This window comes from Emys orbicularis, chromosome 17 (genome assembly GCF_028017835.1).
Source record: "Emys orbicularis isolate rEmyOrb1 chromosome 17, rEmyOrb1.hap1, whole genome shotgun sequence".
NCBI classification, from domain to species: Eukaryota; Metazoa; Chordata; order Testudines; family Emydidae; genus Emys; species Emys orbicularis.
In genome coordinates this window covers 1,232,913-1,248,593 of record NC_088699.1, presented here as the reverse complement: position 1 = coordinate 1,248,593, position 15,681 = coordinate 1,232,913, and the positions used below count along the sequence as shown (strand labels likewise).

At 57.0% G+C, this 15,681-nt stretch overlaps 1 protein-coding gene across 1 annotated transcript; it reads right to left on the bottom strand.

Moving 5' to 3' along the window:
• Window positions 1-336: 336 nt before the first annotated feature.
• Window positions 337-12,110, bottom strand: WDR81 (WD repeat domain 81). The gene is made up of 10 exons (XM_065418270.1): window positions 8,546-12,110; window positions 8,043-8,150; window positions 7,625-7,815; window positions 5,144-5,334; window positions 4,646-4,811; window positions 4,346-4,511; window positions 3,279-3,977; window positions 2,515-2,660; window positions 2,099-2,278; window positions 337-1,003 (listed from the first exon to the last, which is right to left on the bottom strand). Exons 1-10 carry the CDS (start codon window positions 12,108-12,110, stop codon window positions 677-679), a joined length of 5,739 nt encoding a protein of 1,912 aa, XP_065274342.1. The 3' UTR covers window positions 337-676.
• Window positions 12,111-15,681: the final 3,571 nt, after the last annotated feature.

Genomic DNA, 15,681 nt, shown 5'->3' with positions numbered 1-15,681 from the left:
CGGCTACCTGCCCCTGCCCTAGAATCAGTGAGAAGCCACAGTGGTGCTGGGAAGGGTTCCCAGATGGATGCCATGGCGGGGGTGGGGTTGTTCATAGGACTGCAGCAGACTATAAAGCAAACTGAGAAAAAGAACCCAACTGTGTCCCTTCAGCCCTCACCTTCCAAATAGCCCAGTGCCCTACAGGCCCCATAGAGGAGCATGCCCAACACCAGGCAGTTCCCAGGCTCCGCTGGCCCCACCCCTTTGTGACTTTCCAGCGATTCTGGGCTGGAGTGTGGAGGGCAGTGGCTGTGTTCCTCTCACTCTTGGGCTGGAGGGAGGTGGGAGAACGCCCAGTGTCCGCCTTTCTCTGGAGAGCGGCTCAGTCCCAGGGGAATCAGGCACACACGGTGTGGAAGGCTCCAGGCCTCTTGCAGGGGGGTGATGCTGCCCTGCAATGCCCGGATTTCTCCCAGCAGCAGTGGAGGTTCCTCCATTATGGCTTTTTCGACTGCAGGCAGGGGTTAGGGAGGATTTACTGAGAACTCCTGAACAGCCACGTCCCTGTATCTTGTATCCCGGAGAAATACCTCACCCCTTTCCCCCATGAGCGAAGGTATTGGCCTCACGTTCCACTACCAGAGCTAGTGGAACTGACTGCACAGGGGACCAGGCAGATAGGCCATGGAGGCCACTATGCCAGGAGACGTATCACACCATTATCGGAACCCAGGAGAAGATGACATTTAGTGGGCAACACAGCCAGGCTGGTCAGGGTGCCCCGGAAGTTCTCTGAGCTCAACTTGGTCGTGCTGGTAGGGAAGGCCGACGACTCCAGCATGGAATAGACGCCAATCTTGTTGGCCACAGTGCCGGTCACCACTTCACTGCCGTAGAGGTCAAAGGCATGGATGGGGTCAGAAGCAGATTTATACTGATGCAAAGGCTTCTGCTCCAGTTCCTTCCAGACAGTCAGGGAGTGATCAGAAGATGAGCTGATTAGCACACTGCCCTCTGCAGCCTGCAGGAGAGAAAGTGCCAGTGAATCAGTGTTTCTGCGCTAAGACCACCCCTGGCCTGAAAGCCCAGCTCTCCTCTCCCCAAATCACAAGACGCTGACCCTGCAAACAGGAGTAGCACTGAGCGTCTCTCACCAGGGCACCTACAGCGTCTCTTGCTGGCAAGAACTTGTCAGTCCTAGACACCCTCCCATCTCAGACTCATGAGTGCAGTCTGGCAACTGGCATCTCTACAGCATGCATCTCTGCCTCGCCTGACAGCCCTCTCCCTGCACATCAGGGGCTTGCCCCTTCCTCTGTCAGCCTGTTACTATTACCGAGTGGGCAGCACTGCCAGACTCTCTCCTCCCCAAGCCCAGGTCCCCAAAGCACAACCCCGCTCAGGGATGCAGAGCTCAGGGCCCAGCTGAGACTGTGCAACACACGGCACTGAGGAGAGCAAAGGGCTGGGGCCGCTGCACTCTGGCTAGCAGTGCTGTGAGGGGGTAAACAACCCACGCAGGTGAACTTTGTTTAACCTGAACTGGGTCAAGGACACAAAAACGCCAGTGCTGCTCCCTCAGGGCAGGTAAATATGGACAAGAGTTACTCATTAGAATGAGGTCCTGAGCGGGGAGGGGCTGCTAGCCTCAGGGAGAGAGCAGCACCCTCCCATCCTCCCCAGCTCACGTGTCTGGCCTGCCCCTCACAATGCCCACGCCTGCTCATCCGCAAGGAGACCAGGGATCTGCTGGCTCAGATAGAACATGAGCTGGAAGAATCTAGGGCACCAAAAGTCACTGACAGCCCCAATCCCAAGGCAAAGCCCTGGCAAGGGCGCGACAGGGGTGACCTTAAAATAAAAAAAAGTCAACCAAGAGTTGAAAAGACTTCTAAGGAGTGGGGGAAAGATGACAAATGGGCATGTCTACCCACCGCCCTCTGAATACTGCAGGAGCCACCGGCAGCAGGACACCCCACCACAGCCCTGTTTTTCTGCTGCCGCAAGGCTCAGCAGGATCCGCACAGCAGGCCCCACGCAGCCAACTCTCAGCCTTTAGCGCCGTCTGTGGTCCCCCACGTGCAGGGGCAGCCCAAGCCCTACTCCAGCCTCTCACCTTTATCTGCAGGATGTCTCCCTCGTGGGCTGGCCACCCCCTCAAGATGAGCCCAGTCCTGGTGTCCAACAGCACAATGAATCCAGATGAGAAGCCAGCCATTACACTGCGCCCATTGGGACTGACAGCCAAGCAGCGGATGAGCCCAGCGCTCACGCCACTGGCCAGGCGGAACTCGTGCTACAGGAGACAGGTACAGGCAGGAGTAGCCCCAGTTACTGAGTGACAGGAGAGGATGCAGGGAGGGCCTGGATGCCAGGCCGAGCTCACCAGCCTCCCCTTGTGGGTACCCAGGCACGCAGGGACTGGGAGTAGCAATGACTGGCCATACAAGCACCTTGGAGGTAGGTGCAGCTGTGGAACAGATCAGGGAGAGGGTGGCCCACAATGTCTAGAGATAGCAAAGACCCCGGTACCTGTAATCCTGGCTTCCTGTGGTCAATGAAGCGCAGCACAGAGTCTGCACTGGCCACAGAGATGCTGCTGTGGGGAGAGGGCATGGTGGTCACGGCGGTGATGGGAACTTTGCTGTCCAATGCATCAAAGGTCCGGAGAAGTTTACCTTTGAAAAGAACAACAAGCTGAGTGCACCAGCGCAGCCTGCCTACCTCACTGCAGCAGGGCAGGATCAGCAAAGCTGCCCCAATAGGTGTCACCGCTCAGGGCACCGTGGGCCACTGCTCCCGGAACCAAAGACAATTCCAGTCCTTGTGTGCAACACATCACTGCACTGCTGCAAGGACACCCATGATGTCAGGAGGGCGGGGAGGGAGAAGGAAGGGAACAGAGCACAGCCTCTCGGGGGGGGGGGGGGAAGGGGGGGGGGAGGAAATCATCTGGAACCAGCAACACAAGACACCTCTACTCCAGTCTCCTGCCTCTAGTGGCAGACTAGACTTGCTGCTTCAGAGCAAGGGACCCCCTCTGTCCTATAGGTAAGACTCTGCCAGGAGCAGGAGGAGAACAGAATCACTCTGTCTTACTCTGCATAGAGGCCCCAGCCAGCTGTTCCTCCTGAAATGGAGAGGGCAGGACTGGATTTCCTATAGGTGCAGATGTACAGATTTAGCCTGGTCCTTCTCAGTAAGCGTAAGCCGACCTGCTGAGTACAGCTCAGCCTCTCAACCCTTCTCCTGGCTTCCCCTCTCTTCAAACACTGTGCCAGCAGACGCCCCCTCACCTGTGAACTGGTCCCAGACATGGACAGTACCATCGCAGCTCACCACCTGCTGCGGGGCCTCCAACTGGCTCACGTAGAAGACAGATTTCTTGTGCTGAGCGTACGTGAGCCGTGGCTTCATCTCGTTGGTGCCATCCCCAGAGTTGTAGAGGGGCCAGAGGCGGACAGTTTTATCTTTGCTGCCACTCAGGAAGAAGTCCTCACAGCCGAGTGGTGCCACACACTTGATGGCCCCCGTGTGCCCCAAGAAGCTCTGCAGTTTGATCTGGTGGAAGTGGAAGCGGGGGTCGTGCTGGCTTACCCCGATCTCGTACTGCCAGTAGGCCAGCCAGTTCCCACATAGCATGTGGGCACTGCGGGGCAGATCCTGCTTCAGGGCATTCTCCTCACTGGCAGAAGAGGGGCAAAAGCCATCAGCTCTGGGGCTGAAGCAGAGCGAGCCAGAACTCGCGTACTGTGTGTCCGCAGGGACTTGAATGCGGTTTCCCACCAGCACGCTCCCAAAGGTGCCCGAGTGACTGTCTTCATGGTGACTGGAACTGGGCTCGCTGCCTCGGGCATCCTGGTCCAAGCAGGCTGTGCCCGGTGCTGGCTCCTGACTGACCAGAGGCAGGCTCTTTGGGTTCACGCTCTCCAGGTACAAGTTGGCCAGTCTCCCAACCAGTGAGTGGTTAGGGACAATCGTCTGGATAACATCACCTGAAAGTACAGAGCACAGCTCTGGGAGAAGGAACCTCTCCCCAGCCTCCCCATCTCCCTCAGCAATAGCACACGGCTCACAGAGCATCCAGTATTCTGCTGACCCAGGGCCCCCTCCAGATACTGTCACCTACATGTCCTTCCTGGTCAGAGGGGCAGGGAGATCTTCCGTCCCCTGCAGGCAAGGCAAGGCCCATATGATGTCCTGAGGGTTTATTCCTGTCCGTCAACGCTGCATTACGGTTCAGGGCTCATGCACAGAGCAGATGCTGCACTTGGACCCCAGGCCAGGCATTTAAACACAGAGTGCAGGGCAAGGACTGTTAGCACGAGGCCCCAGCAGTGAAGAGAAGGTAGCTGAAGCATACCTAGCAGGCAAGAGAAGGGGACATAGGTGGTGTAGGCCATCTCTGGGCTAAAAACCTTCTGTAACTCTGCCAGCATGGCTGGGTCCAGGGGCAGCACTCTCCCATCTGAGAAGGGCATCTCCAGCTCAGGCGTCTCACCATGGCTCAGTGACTCTGAAGACAGACCCTGAACAAGAGAAGACAGATGATTTCCAATGAGACCAGCCCCTCACGCGTGCCCTGGGCACCAAGAGCTGCAATGTCCTTGTGCCCACAGCCCCATGGGGAAGAGGGAGACAGAAGCCATTGACCATCACTAACCTGCTCTTGCAGTTCCTGCAGCAGCGAAAAAGCCCCAAAGAAGGTTCCTACGGTGTCACTCAAGTGCTGCTGCACCATCTCCTGCCCAATCCGCAGGCAGATCAGGGCAATTAAACTGATGGTCTTAACACACAGGACAATGCGGGCCTGGGCACCACTAGGGAAACTGAAGAGATCACATCAGTCACCATCCCGCCCCACAGACCAACAGTGTGCACCCACTTGGTGGTTCTTGCCCTACAGGAGCACGGGGGAGGGACAGCGCTGTCCGAGAGCTCCAGAGAGATGAACTCAGGATTGGCATAAGGAGAGCCCCCCAGGGAGGGATGGGGCGGAATGGCAGCATGAGCCCCCATAGTCCTGAGCCCACCCCGCCCAGGAGAGCTTTATCCCAACCCTTTAGATTCCACATGACTTTTTATCCACACCAGGCAGAGGAAATGCCAGGGTTTGGTGGGTGCTGATTGGTCCCTGGGAGTGGTGGCTTTCTACACGCACCCAATGGCAGGCGAGGTCAGGAAGCCCAGTACTGGGAGCAGGACCTCCTGGCTGATCTTGGGGAGAATGTCCATCAGGGTGGTATCTGAAAGGCACACGATTATCTTCTGGGTCAGAGTCACAGCTGCCAGCAGCCCAGCCTCCTTCCTGCTGTTTAGCCGGCCAGAGCCAACCCCACTGCTAGGGGCAACCTGGAGGGCAGAAAGAAGAGTCGAGCAGCCGTTACCACCTCCCATTCCATGGTTACCAGCCTCCCTGCACAGGTCGGACAAGCCACATTCTGGAGCAGTTCCCAAGGAATTCATGCTTGCAACTCTCACAGCCTCCAGAGGAGCTTCCCACCCCTGCTCAAGCACCGAGCCCCACCAGGGACCAACAGACTGCAGGGGAGAGGCTGAGCCCAAAGCCCTCACCTGCTAGAAACACCCTGAAGCCAGGAGGAGGGGGCGAGGTGAGAACAAAGCACTTCAATTCCATGGTACAGATAGTGTCTGCCTGCAGGCCACACCTAAGACCTGGAGTCTGAGTGCGGGAAGCAGAGAGAAAAGGATGCCCTGACCTGCCCCAGCCTTCAGTTTGCCCAGCGCACAGGCCTGAGCACCACTAGGCCATGCCGGGACGCTAGCAGAACATCCTGGGAACCGGATTCCTGGGCCAGGGTCATTCAAATGAGTGATACAGGATTCAACGCCAGCTCCTGAACCTGGCTCCATTCTGAGGGGCCAGCCCAGCATGCTTTGGAGCTGGAAAAGCAGCCTCTGCCCAGAGCCTCAAAGGTCAGGCTTGGAATGTAAGTGACCGTTTTCTCTGCCTTACGGGCACTGGCTACAGCAGAGCTCTGGCCACAGTTACACTGAAAAGCTTTTTAATAATGCTAACACCAAAGGCATCCTTTCTAGATTATCCGCCCTTCAAACCCATGCTCTTACCCAGGGGTGGCCAACCTGAGCCTGAGAAGGAGCCAGAATTTACCAATGTACATTGCCAAAGAGCCACAGTAATACATCAGCAGCCCCCATCAGCTCCTCCTCCCCTGCTCCCAGCGCCTCCTGCCCACCAGCAGCCCCGCCGATCAGCCCTTCCCCCTCCCTCCCCGCACCTCCCAATCAGCTGTTTTGTGGGGTGCAGGAGGCTGGGGGGGGGTAGGAGCAAGGGCACAGCAGGCTCAGGGGAGGGGGCGGGAAGGAAGGGGTGGAGTGGGGGCAGGGCCTGTGGCAGAGCCAGGGGTTGAGCAGTGAGCACCCCCCGGCACATTGGAAAGTTGGTGCCTGTAGCTCCAGCCCCAGAGTCGGTGCCAATACAAGGAGCCGCATGTTAACTTCTGAAGAGCCGCATGTGGCTCCGGAGCCACAGGTCGGCCACCCCCACTCTTACCCAAGACACAGGGCAGAGACCTGTTCACACTGAAAATGGGAACAATTCTTGGTGGCAGCTTCCGATCACAAGCTATGTTTCTTCCCAGAACAGAGAGAGAGACAGACAGACAGACAAGAGGCCAAAGCAAAGCAGCTGTTAGCTGCTAACATAACTCCAGCTGCTGACTGGAGAAATTGAGAATCCCCTCCAGGGCAAATGGCTTACAGAGGGCTGATAGGGAAAGAGGGTTAACTCAGCGACTTCCAGGCTCCTATGCGGACCACCTGCATGCTAAAGCTGCTTGAAAGTTTCCATAAAGTTTTTATTGAAAAATCGCCTTTTTTCAAAACAAAATTTTCCCACAGAAATACGATCAGCATTGTCAAAGTTTTTCATGAACTGTTGTGCCATTCCCCACCCACAATTTTTAATCAAAAAATGTTAGGAAAATGGTTACTGAAATTCTTCATGTAGCAAGAGTCTGTAAGTAGAAAAGTAACAACTATTTAAAAGAATAAAAATGGGTCTGTTTAGAATACCTCAAAACAAAATCAAGGTTGGTTTTTTTTAAACAGGTTACCATTTTTTGATCACCTCTACTGAACACTTTGCCAAATAATCAACAGGAGCAACTAAGAATTTCAAACCAAGAAGCCCACAAATCTTGCTAATCTTTCAGTATGGAATTGAGAGACAGATGCCTTCAACCCCTCCTGGGCCTGTCCCACATGTACGGAGTACAGAACTCTTACACCAAGAGCTCCTGGAGAGCGAGGGTTTCCAAACAGGAAATACCTACATTGCACCCTTGGGCATTACTGACAGAAAGTGGGAACTCACTCCTGGACTAGGCAGTTCCTGCTCTGGCTGCATCAGCCAAGTGCTCTCCCTGCCAACTCCCAGCCAAGCAGCAGCCCAGCAGGACACTGCTCAGTTTACAATGCCCAGGATTAAACACAGCTAAGGCGTGTGCTCTGGAGACTAGCAGCTCTCTCAGCGGCACATGATAAGGCCTGTGCTGTATATCATCCCTCCCGTGTGCCTGCAGCTCAACATTTGATGCAGCTCTCGCTCCATCACATGCATGAACAGCGACAAAGTAAAGGAGAAAGACGGGGCACTGACCAGGTAGCTGATGTAGGGCAGGTACTGATAGGTCAGAACAGGCTCTCCATACAGGTATGCCATATACATGAGACAGGCCAGGACCGGCTTGGACACCTGGTCCCCCAGCACTGGTCGCTTCTGGTAGATGTTTCCGGCATTCAGGGGACTGTTCTCCTCGTTGCTTGGTACAAACTGCTGTCTGGTAGGACCTGCCAGAGAGACAGCTCAGTGAGCTGAGAGAGACACTGTGCTGAATCCCAAAGGGCACATTCACCCCAACACTCAGATGCGGGGCCTGTCCACACTGCCCCCGCCCCCAGCCATGCAGATAGGTCTGCACCTTCCGGGGAGGGCAGCATTCACAGCAGATTGCTTTGGGACACAGTCAGAGGAGCAGCCCTTCAAAGGGTCTCTACAGCAGGTGGAGGGACATTACCGATATAGCAGGATGTGAGGAGACGGAGCAGGTTCCTGGCAATGTAACGGGATGTCACAGTAGGGCCCAGTTTGGCCGAGAGCCACCTCACCATCTTACAGGCCGTGTCTGCAAAACAAGAGCGCAGAGTAGGAGAAGAAGCAATAATCTGCCACTCTGTAAGCTGCCCAGACCCTGCCCATGGGACACTTAGAGCCTCAGTCCTCACCAGAGCTCCCCACAGAGCGGACTCCTGACCTGCAGCATTGCCCGGCCTTCTGTCAAGCACCCAGCCAGCTGCATCAGCCAAACAGCAACATCAGGACTCCAGCTACCACCCTATTAAAGTGTCCATTGGATAGGTTCAGATTTGCTCTGATCACCTTCCTGGAGAATCCAGGAGCACGTCCAGAGCTGGTTCCAGCTCCTCCTGCACAGGACTGGCTTCCCATCTCCCCCTTCCATTGCTGCACCAGTCACTCACCACCTCAGACAGACAGACGGCATCTACGTGCAGCTCTTACCCAGGAGAATCGTCTGCTCTTTATCTTCAGAGTGCTCATGCAGCTCCTGCTCATCCCCCTCCTCTGGCTCACTGTGCTCATCAGCCAGGGCAGCATCCATGGACGCACCAGTGCCCCCTGACAGTGTAAGTTCTGTAGCAACTGTGGCCTCCTCCTCCTCCTCTACCTCCTCCTCCTCCTCCTCCGAGTCTTCACTCTGCTTCAGCTCCTGACTGCTGTCCACAGACTTCAGGCTACTCTTGTCCTTCTGGGAATCCCCATCTGCAGGTCTGTCCTCTCCCAGCGACACTTCACTGGCGCTGCTTTTGTCACTCAGCCGCCCGAGGCTAAGCAACTCCTGCTCCTGAGGCTGCAGGGACTCACTGACATAGAGGCCACTCTGGAAATCCTCGTTCTCTGGTAGATAGGCCTGGTCGTGGAAGCTGACTCCAGACGTGTAATCCAAAAGGTCGAGTGCCGTGGAACCGTGATCCACATCCATTTTGATCTCTTCCCCAAATGCACAGGAAACTGGGCTGCCTCCTCCACTCTCTTCATCTTCTGCCGTTCCCAGAAGGGACTTACTTTCTTCCTGGGAGCTCTCAACGCCAACAAGGATCTGCAGGATGTGAGCCAGCAGATTAGAGAGGAAGGACTGTAGCCCCAGACGCACCATTAACTGAGCCACAAAGCAGTCTGTATACAGGTAAAACCGGCCATGGAGGCAGCAGGGATTCTCATATGCACCAATCAAGGGCTTGAGCAGGTACTTGTTTGCATTCTTGGGGCCCAGGGCTTTAGCTATGGGCTCAAACAGGTACCAGGCTGTATAGACTGCAGTGTTCTCCTCCGACATCAGAGATAAGATGAAGGGCAGCAGGATCTCCAAGCCTTCAGGAGTGATTTCACAGAGGATCCCCTCCAGCTGCTGCCACAGCTGGAAAACAAGCTCACGGCCCTGACTCTCATCCTCCACTTTCTTTGACTGGTAGGTGAAAATGAATTTGTGCAGAGATGGGAAATATGGAGGGAAGGGAACAACTGAGCTGAAAGGGCTAAGGAACTGCGAGGGGCTGGGTGGCGGGAGACCCTGGGAAACAGGTTTGTACTCAAAAAGATGGACTCTGTTCTTGGCCACCTTGTTCTTTAGATGTCTCCCCTCAGGCATGTTCAGCTGCAGCAAAGTCTCCAGCACATGCTGGAGCGGGGCTGGGATCTCCTTCGGGTGATACTGGCAAAGATTCCGAACGGTCAGGAACCGCTCCAGCAGGGATGCATCTGGCTTCAGGGTGCGAACCCTTGGCGCAAACACAACCTCAGCTATCAGAACTCCCAGTGCCTGCATGTCTCTCTGTAAAAGATCTGAGAGGCCCAGCGGCGGCTCCACCAGCGGCTGCTCCATCAGCTCCATCTCACTGTTTAAGCCTTTAACCAAGAAGTTATCCAGTTTTTCCAGCTCCTCCAGGGCCTGGACAGGATTAAAACCCTCAGGAAGCGTAATCTTCATCTTGTCCCTTTCAGCTTGATCCACAACACCAGGCTTACTCCTTCGATTAGGCCGGACACTTGAGGTTTTGCCTTCTGTAGGGTAGGCAGGGAGGTTGGAGGGCTGAGCTGAAGGTGTGCAGGGACAGGGCTGGTCGGCGGTTCTGCCAGCTGCAGGAATGGAATCCAGAGCTTCAGTGCCTTGCTCCAAATCATCCTCACCGCTGATGGATTTTTCACCAGACCAGCTGGTTTCACAAGGTGTGGCTTCCAAGACCAGCCCATTGACCGCATCACCCATCTGAGCCTGGACATCCTCTAGGACTATTGTCTCTCTGGCGTTCTGGATGAGAGGTCGAGCAATGACTGGAGCTTCAGCAGGAATGTATGCAAGTCCCACCATGCGTCTGGGATGTGGCTGGTCAAAGAGCTGCACCACTCCATAGCTGGTCAGATGGGTGTGGTTGTCTACCAGATGGAGGCAGACATTTTTCTCCTTGACAGCATCCTTCCCCAGCAGCTTGTAGCCAAAAGTGAGGTCAATCCAGTGGTGGAGATCCTGAGAGACTTCTCTGCTCTCCAGCAGCTTGCGATGGACTTCAATGAACTCCTCATAGGAGCTGCACCAGGATGGCACATCCAGGTCAGGCATGTCAGAATGAATGGATTTAAAGATGGTGGAGTCTGTATAGAACTCAGGGATACACTCATCTGGAGTCCAGCTCTGCATGCGCTCCATGCTGGCTGGATATTCATTTGGCTCCCACTGCGATCTCACATGACAGCAGAGCACAGCCTTGGGTGTCCTCCGGGCAGTGTAGACATAGTAGGTGATGTCCGAGAGGACGTCGGAGATGTGGTGGGGCACATGGAGCTGTTCTCCACTTGATCCTCCGGCTGCAAATGCCTGCTTGGTCATCTCATAGGTGAAGTCCAACTGCTTGTCTCCTTTATTGAGGCGGAACTTGGATTTTCTTAGGTCTCTGAACTTGCCGTTTTTGGTGGTGAAATCCACCACCCAGGGGAGAACCGGGTGGTAGTTGGGGTCTCCCATTCTCCGTCCAGACAGGCAATTCAGCTGCATAAGGTAGTGGAAGTTACTGACTCGCCTATGCACCCAATCCAGCACAAGGCCCCTGAGCTCCTCCTGGCAAGCTGTGCACCTCGCCTCCTTCCCAGTCCACTCCACAGCCCTGCTTTTCTCAGTCCTTTGTTCTTCATCAGCTCTCGGATCCCTCCCTTCCTCCTTCGGCTTCTCGTACTCACGGAGGTTAATTCTGAGCCGGCTGCACAGCTTCTCATCAACTGCCACGTCACGAAGGGAGAAGGGACCACATGGCAGCCCCGCTTGGTGACAGGCCCTCATGGCCTGCAGGACATGGAAGAGGATGAAAAGGACCTTGGCGTGGCTGTTGGTGAGCTTCGCAGGGCTGAAGGTCACAATGTCGTGCAAGCAATACTGCACATACGGGTAGATGATGTAGAGCATGTTGGCTGACTCCAGAAGAGCTTCTGCTCGGAGGATGTTTGGGCAGGAGGACGTCCCCTTTGTGGCTGTAGAACCTTCTTTGGCAGGAGAGGCATACTGGACACTCCTACCCACCTGGAGAAAAGGGCAGCCATAGATCTTCTGAAGAGCCACTCTGAGCACGTCCAGGGCCAGCACCGTGGGCGGCGTGTGAGTGTGACAGTACGGCTGCACATACAGGCGGTGAGCTCTATGCCACAAGTTTCTATAATTCTGGGAAGCAACATTCTGCATAAACCCATGGAGTGTTTCCAAGCGCCCGTTCCGATCGTCCTGCGCACTGTGGTGCAGAGTCAGTGGATAAGCCAACCTCTCTTTCCTCAGACCATGGATTTCCACTCTCGTCCAGCCAGCAGGCAGCTTCTGCACAGAGTGCTGAAGGAAAGTCCTCACCTCCACCTCGCTCAGCCCCTCAGGCCGGGGGCACAGGGTGGGCAGCACCCTGCGCTCCTTCAGGCTCACTAGCCACTTCACTGGGACAAAGGCAATGAGATGGGTCCCCTCAACAGCAGCAGTGAGCTGCCTGTGGTCAATATTCAGGTCTTTCTCCACTCTCCTAAGGAAGCACTCCATGCTGGTACGGCACCGGCAGAGTTCCACAGCTCAGCGGTCTCTGCGGGAAACAGACACACTTTAAATGAGACAGGCAGCTTGGGGGCTGCGATTGCACCCATCCCCATGGGGCTCTCGGACTCTCCTCAGTCACAGGGTAGATCTACACTCCTCGCAGCCCAAGCAGACAGATGCAGGCTAAGGGCTGGGGCTAGGGCTAGGTCTACACTACCCGCCTGAATCGGCGGGTAGAAATCGACCTCTCGGGGATCGATTTATCGCGCCCCGTCAGGACGCGACAATCGATCCCCGAATCGACGCTCTTACTCCACCAGCGAAGGTGGGAGTAAGAGCCGTCGACGGGAAGCCGCGGAGGTCGATTTTGCCGCCGTCCTCACAGCGGGGTAAGTCGCCTGCGATACGTCGAATTCAGCTACGCTATTCGCGTAGCTGAATTTGCGTATCTTAAATCGACCCCCCCCCCCGTAGTGTAGATGTAGCCTAGCACTGCTGGAAGCAGGGAGTCCAGAGGCCCAGCACGATGGTGGCTAGTCCAGCCTCCACCTTTAGCACACTAGTGCAAGCCCTGCTAGTGCGAGTCTGTCTGCCCTGGCTGGGACGCTCACTCCCCGCCACAGTGTAGACAGACCTAGGGGCTCCTGACGGGGGTCGCCTGAGGCGGGTGCCTTACCACTCCGCCACGGCCACAGGGCTGGCCAGTCTGCACTCAGGAGTGCGGTGGCAGCGCCATTAAACCTGGGCAAGAGCAGCACACAGGCCAGCCCGGCCCCGGCCCTGGCCCCCCGCACCTGCCCGGTCGCTGCCAGCCCGGCCCCCCGCACCCCGCCCGGGCCCCCGCACCTGCCCGGTCGCTGCCAGCCCGGCCCCCCGCACCCCGCCCGGGCCCCCGCACCTGCCCGGTCGCTGCCAGCCCGGCCCCCCGCACCCCGCCCGGGCCCCCGCACCTGCCCAGTCGCTGCCAGCCCGGCCCCCCGCACCCCGCCCGGGCCCCCGCACCAGCCCGGTCGCTGCCCCACGGGCCTGGCCGGGGGCGTTCAATGGGGCAGGTCCGGCCCCCAGCCCGGCGCTCCCCTGCGGCAGCCAGGCGGGCTGCGAGGGGCCGGGGCCCAGGCTGGCGCCCACCGGCGGCTCCAGGGGACGTGCGGCGGGGCGAGGAGAAGCCGGGCCGGGCCCCGCGCCGCGGACAGCAGCGGACCCGAGCCCGGCCGGGGGACACGGGCCCGGCCCGGACCCGCCCTTACCTGGGCCGCGGCGCGGGGCTCCCCGGGCTGGGACGGGCCCGAGCCCTTAGCCCCGGCGGGCGGGGGCGGCCCGGGCCCCGGCCATGTTGGATCAGCTGATGCCGGTCACATGAGGCCGCTTCTCCGGGAAACAAACTCCACGTGGCGCCGGCCCCGGCGGGATCTGGGCCGGGCCGCACCGGGCGGGCGAAGCTCGGAGCCTGGAGCCTCTGCTCTGGGGGGCACCGAGCGCCCCGCTGCTGTCTCCGCCCCAGAGGGACCGGGGCCGCCTGGGGAAGGTGGCCTGGGTGTCTAGGGCGAAGGGGAGGCCACAGAAAGGTGCCCGCGCCAGCAGCCGACAGTGGGGAGGCTTGTGATAGCCCTTAGTGCTGGATCCCCGCCCCCTGCTCCGGGCCTGAGAGGACCCTAATTTCTAGCATACAAAGGACCTGAGATTGCAGATGGTGCAATGCTAGTATCAGGCCTTTTCCTTCAGCCTGGAACTGCCGCAGAGGCTCTCTCCCTGCACCCACCGCCCTTCCCCGGCCCCTCAGGGGGCCCACAGATGCAGCCCCAGAATACCAGACGTTCCAGTACTTCCCCCATGTGACCCCACTCCAGCTGCTGGGTGCTCTGCAACTTCCTGTCCTCCACACTGATGCTGGACAGACTCATTGCTGGTGCTGGACAGGGACAGCCCTTCCCCAAAACAGGGTTGGCCAGCTTAAAACCAGGTGAACGGCCTGCCTAGGGCCCACCACCCCTGCAGATGCAGGGCATCCTCCAGCTTTATCCAGCTTCTGGGGCCATCACCCTAGGGCTGCTGGACAGGTCCCCAGGGCAATTCCCTGCATGTCTGGCCTTCCTCACCTTGGACAGAATCTTTTCATTCCCCAACCTGGCCTGGGAAAGGGAGAGAAGCCACAGCATTGACAGGTATTAGGATGATGCTGTACAGAGAGATGCTGCTGTGCAGATTGGGGCACTAGTGCAGGGCCCATGGGGTTGCACGGCTGTGAGCCACACAGGGCCGGAAGTGGTCAAGTCACTACAGAAACGAAAGCAACATGGAACAACATGGCCTGCTCCTCCATCCACAGCAAGGAAGTGGGGAAGTGAGATGGTGCGGTGTGATCAGAGTAAACAGCCAGACAGCGCCCACGCAGTTCTGCAGCACGCCTTGGCGCCACTGACTTGCAACCTGGCCCTGCAGTTTCAGTCCTGAGCTCCCCATACACCTCAATAGTGATTTTCAGCCTGGGACATCTAGACATACCCTTCTCCCCACCCAAGTAAAGGCTACTGACCCATCTGTGTTCTCCATATTATCTCCCTTCCCTAGACCCTCCCCACCGCAGCATTTTCTAAGCTTTTAATTTGGGGGCAAATTAATGCCAGCTGGACGCTGAGCAGGGCCAGGAAGGAATTCCATCTGGCTCTTAGCACTTTGAGACCCTCTGATGAAAGGCAGAGGGTTTGTATTAGTTTCACCTGTTGGAAGGTTTGGTGTAAGGCAGACAGTCTGATGCACAGGCATTTGCACACGCAGTGCAGGGCTACAGCTACAGCACCATGCTTTCAGCTAGGCTGCTTGTGTGTGGCACGGTTATGCACCATGCTGCGTGCACAGAGCCCTTTTCACAAACAGAGTCACTTCCACAGAGAAGCAATGGCTTATTTTCTCTCACCTGAATTAGGGACTTTGGGGATCCTGTGAGCTGACTGCGGGACCTGGGACAGAGGCACACAAAGTGGAGTGTCAGCTGTGCCGGGGTCTGCCTGGTGGCCCAGAGAAAGAAACAGAGGAAGAGAGAAAGCAGAAGCTGGGAGCGACAGTGTCACAAATCCACTCCCTGCGCCACCAGCACATCCTGTGAGCTCCTTGTTCAGGGCCCTGCAACCATCACAGCTTCCCATTCACTTGCTTACGTCAGCTTTCATGGGTAAGTGGGTTTTTGTTTTAGTGCAAGAAAAGATTCCAGGGCAAACAGGCAGCATCTATTAGCCCAGATGGCTCCCAGAGGAGGCAGGGCCCTTTGTGGGGGAGTGTCAGACACTGCATGATGTGGATTACTTTTAATGAGACTTTTCATTTGTGATGGGCTAAGTTCCTGGTGCTGAGCCTGCAGCCCTGTCTGTGTCCTTCAGTTCCAGTCATACCTCCTTTCCTAGGCCTTGGGGTTTGGGATGCAATTTCCCTTTCTTTGCCCCACAACCTCCCAGTGGCACCTGCTCAGCTGCATCTGGTGCTGTGGCCACGTGCTCCCAAGCTCCTGCTCTGGCCGCACCTGTTCTCATTGATATCGATGAAGGGACTTGTGCAACTTCTGCTGAGCAAATTATTTGTGGGG

Excerpts from the sequence above, each read along its gene's own strand:
- WDR81 (XM_065418270.1), bottom strand. The coding sequence starts at position 12,110 with ATGGAGTGCTTCCTTAGGAGAGTGGAGAAAGACCTGAATATTGACCAC. Across the intron at positions 5,335-7,624 it reads TGCCCTACATCAGCTACCTG|GTTGCCCCTAGCAGTGGGGT; the intron begins GTCAGTGCCCCG and ends TCTGCCCTCCAG. Across the intron at positions 3,978-4,345 it reads CCCCTTCTCTTGCCTGCTAG|GTGATGTTATCCAGACGATT; the intron begins GTATGCTTCAGC and ends CTGTACTTTCAG.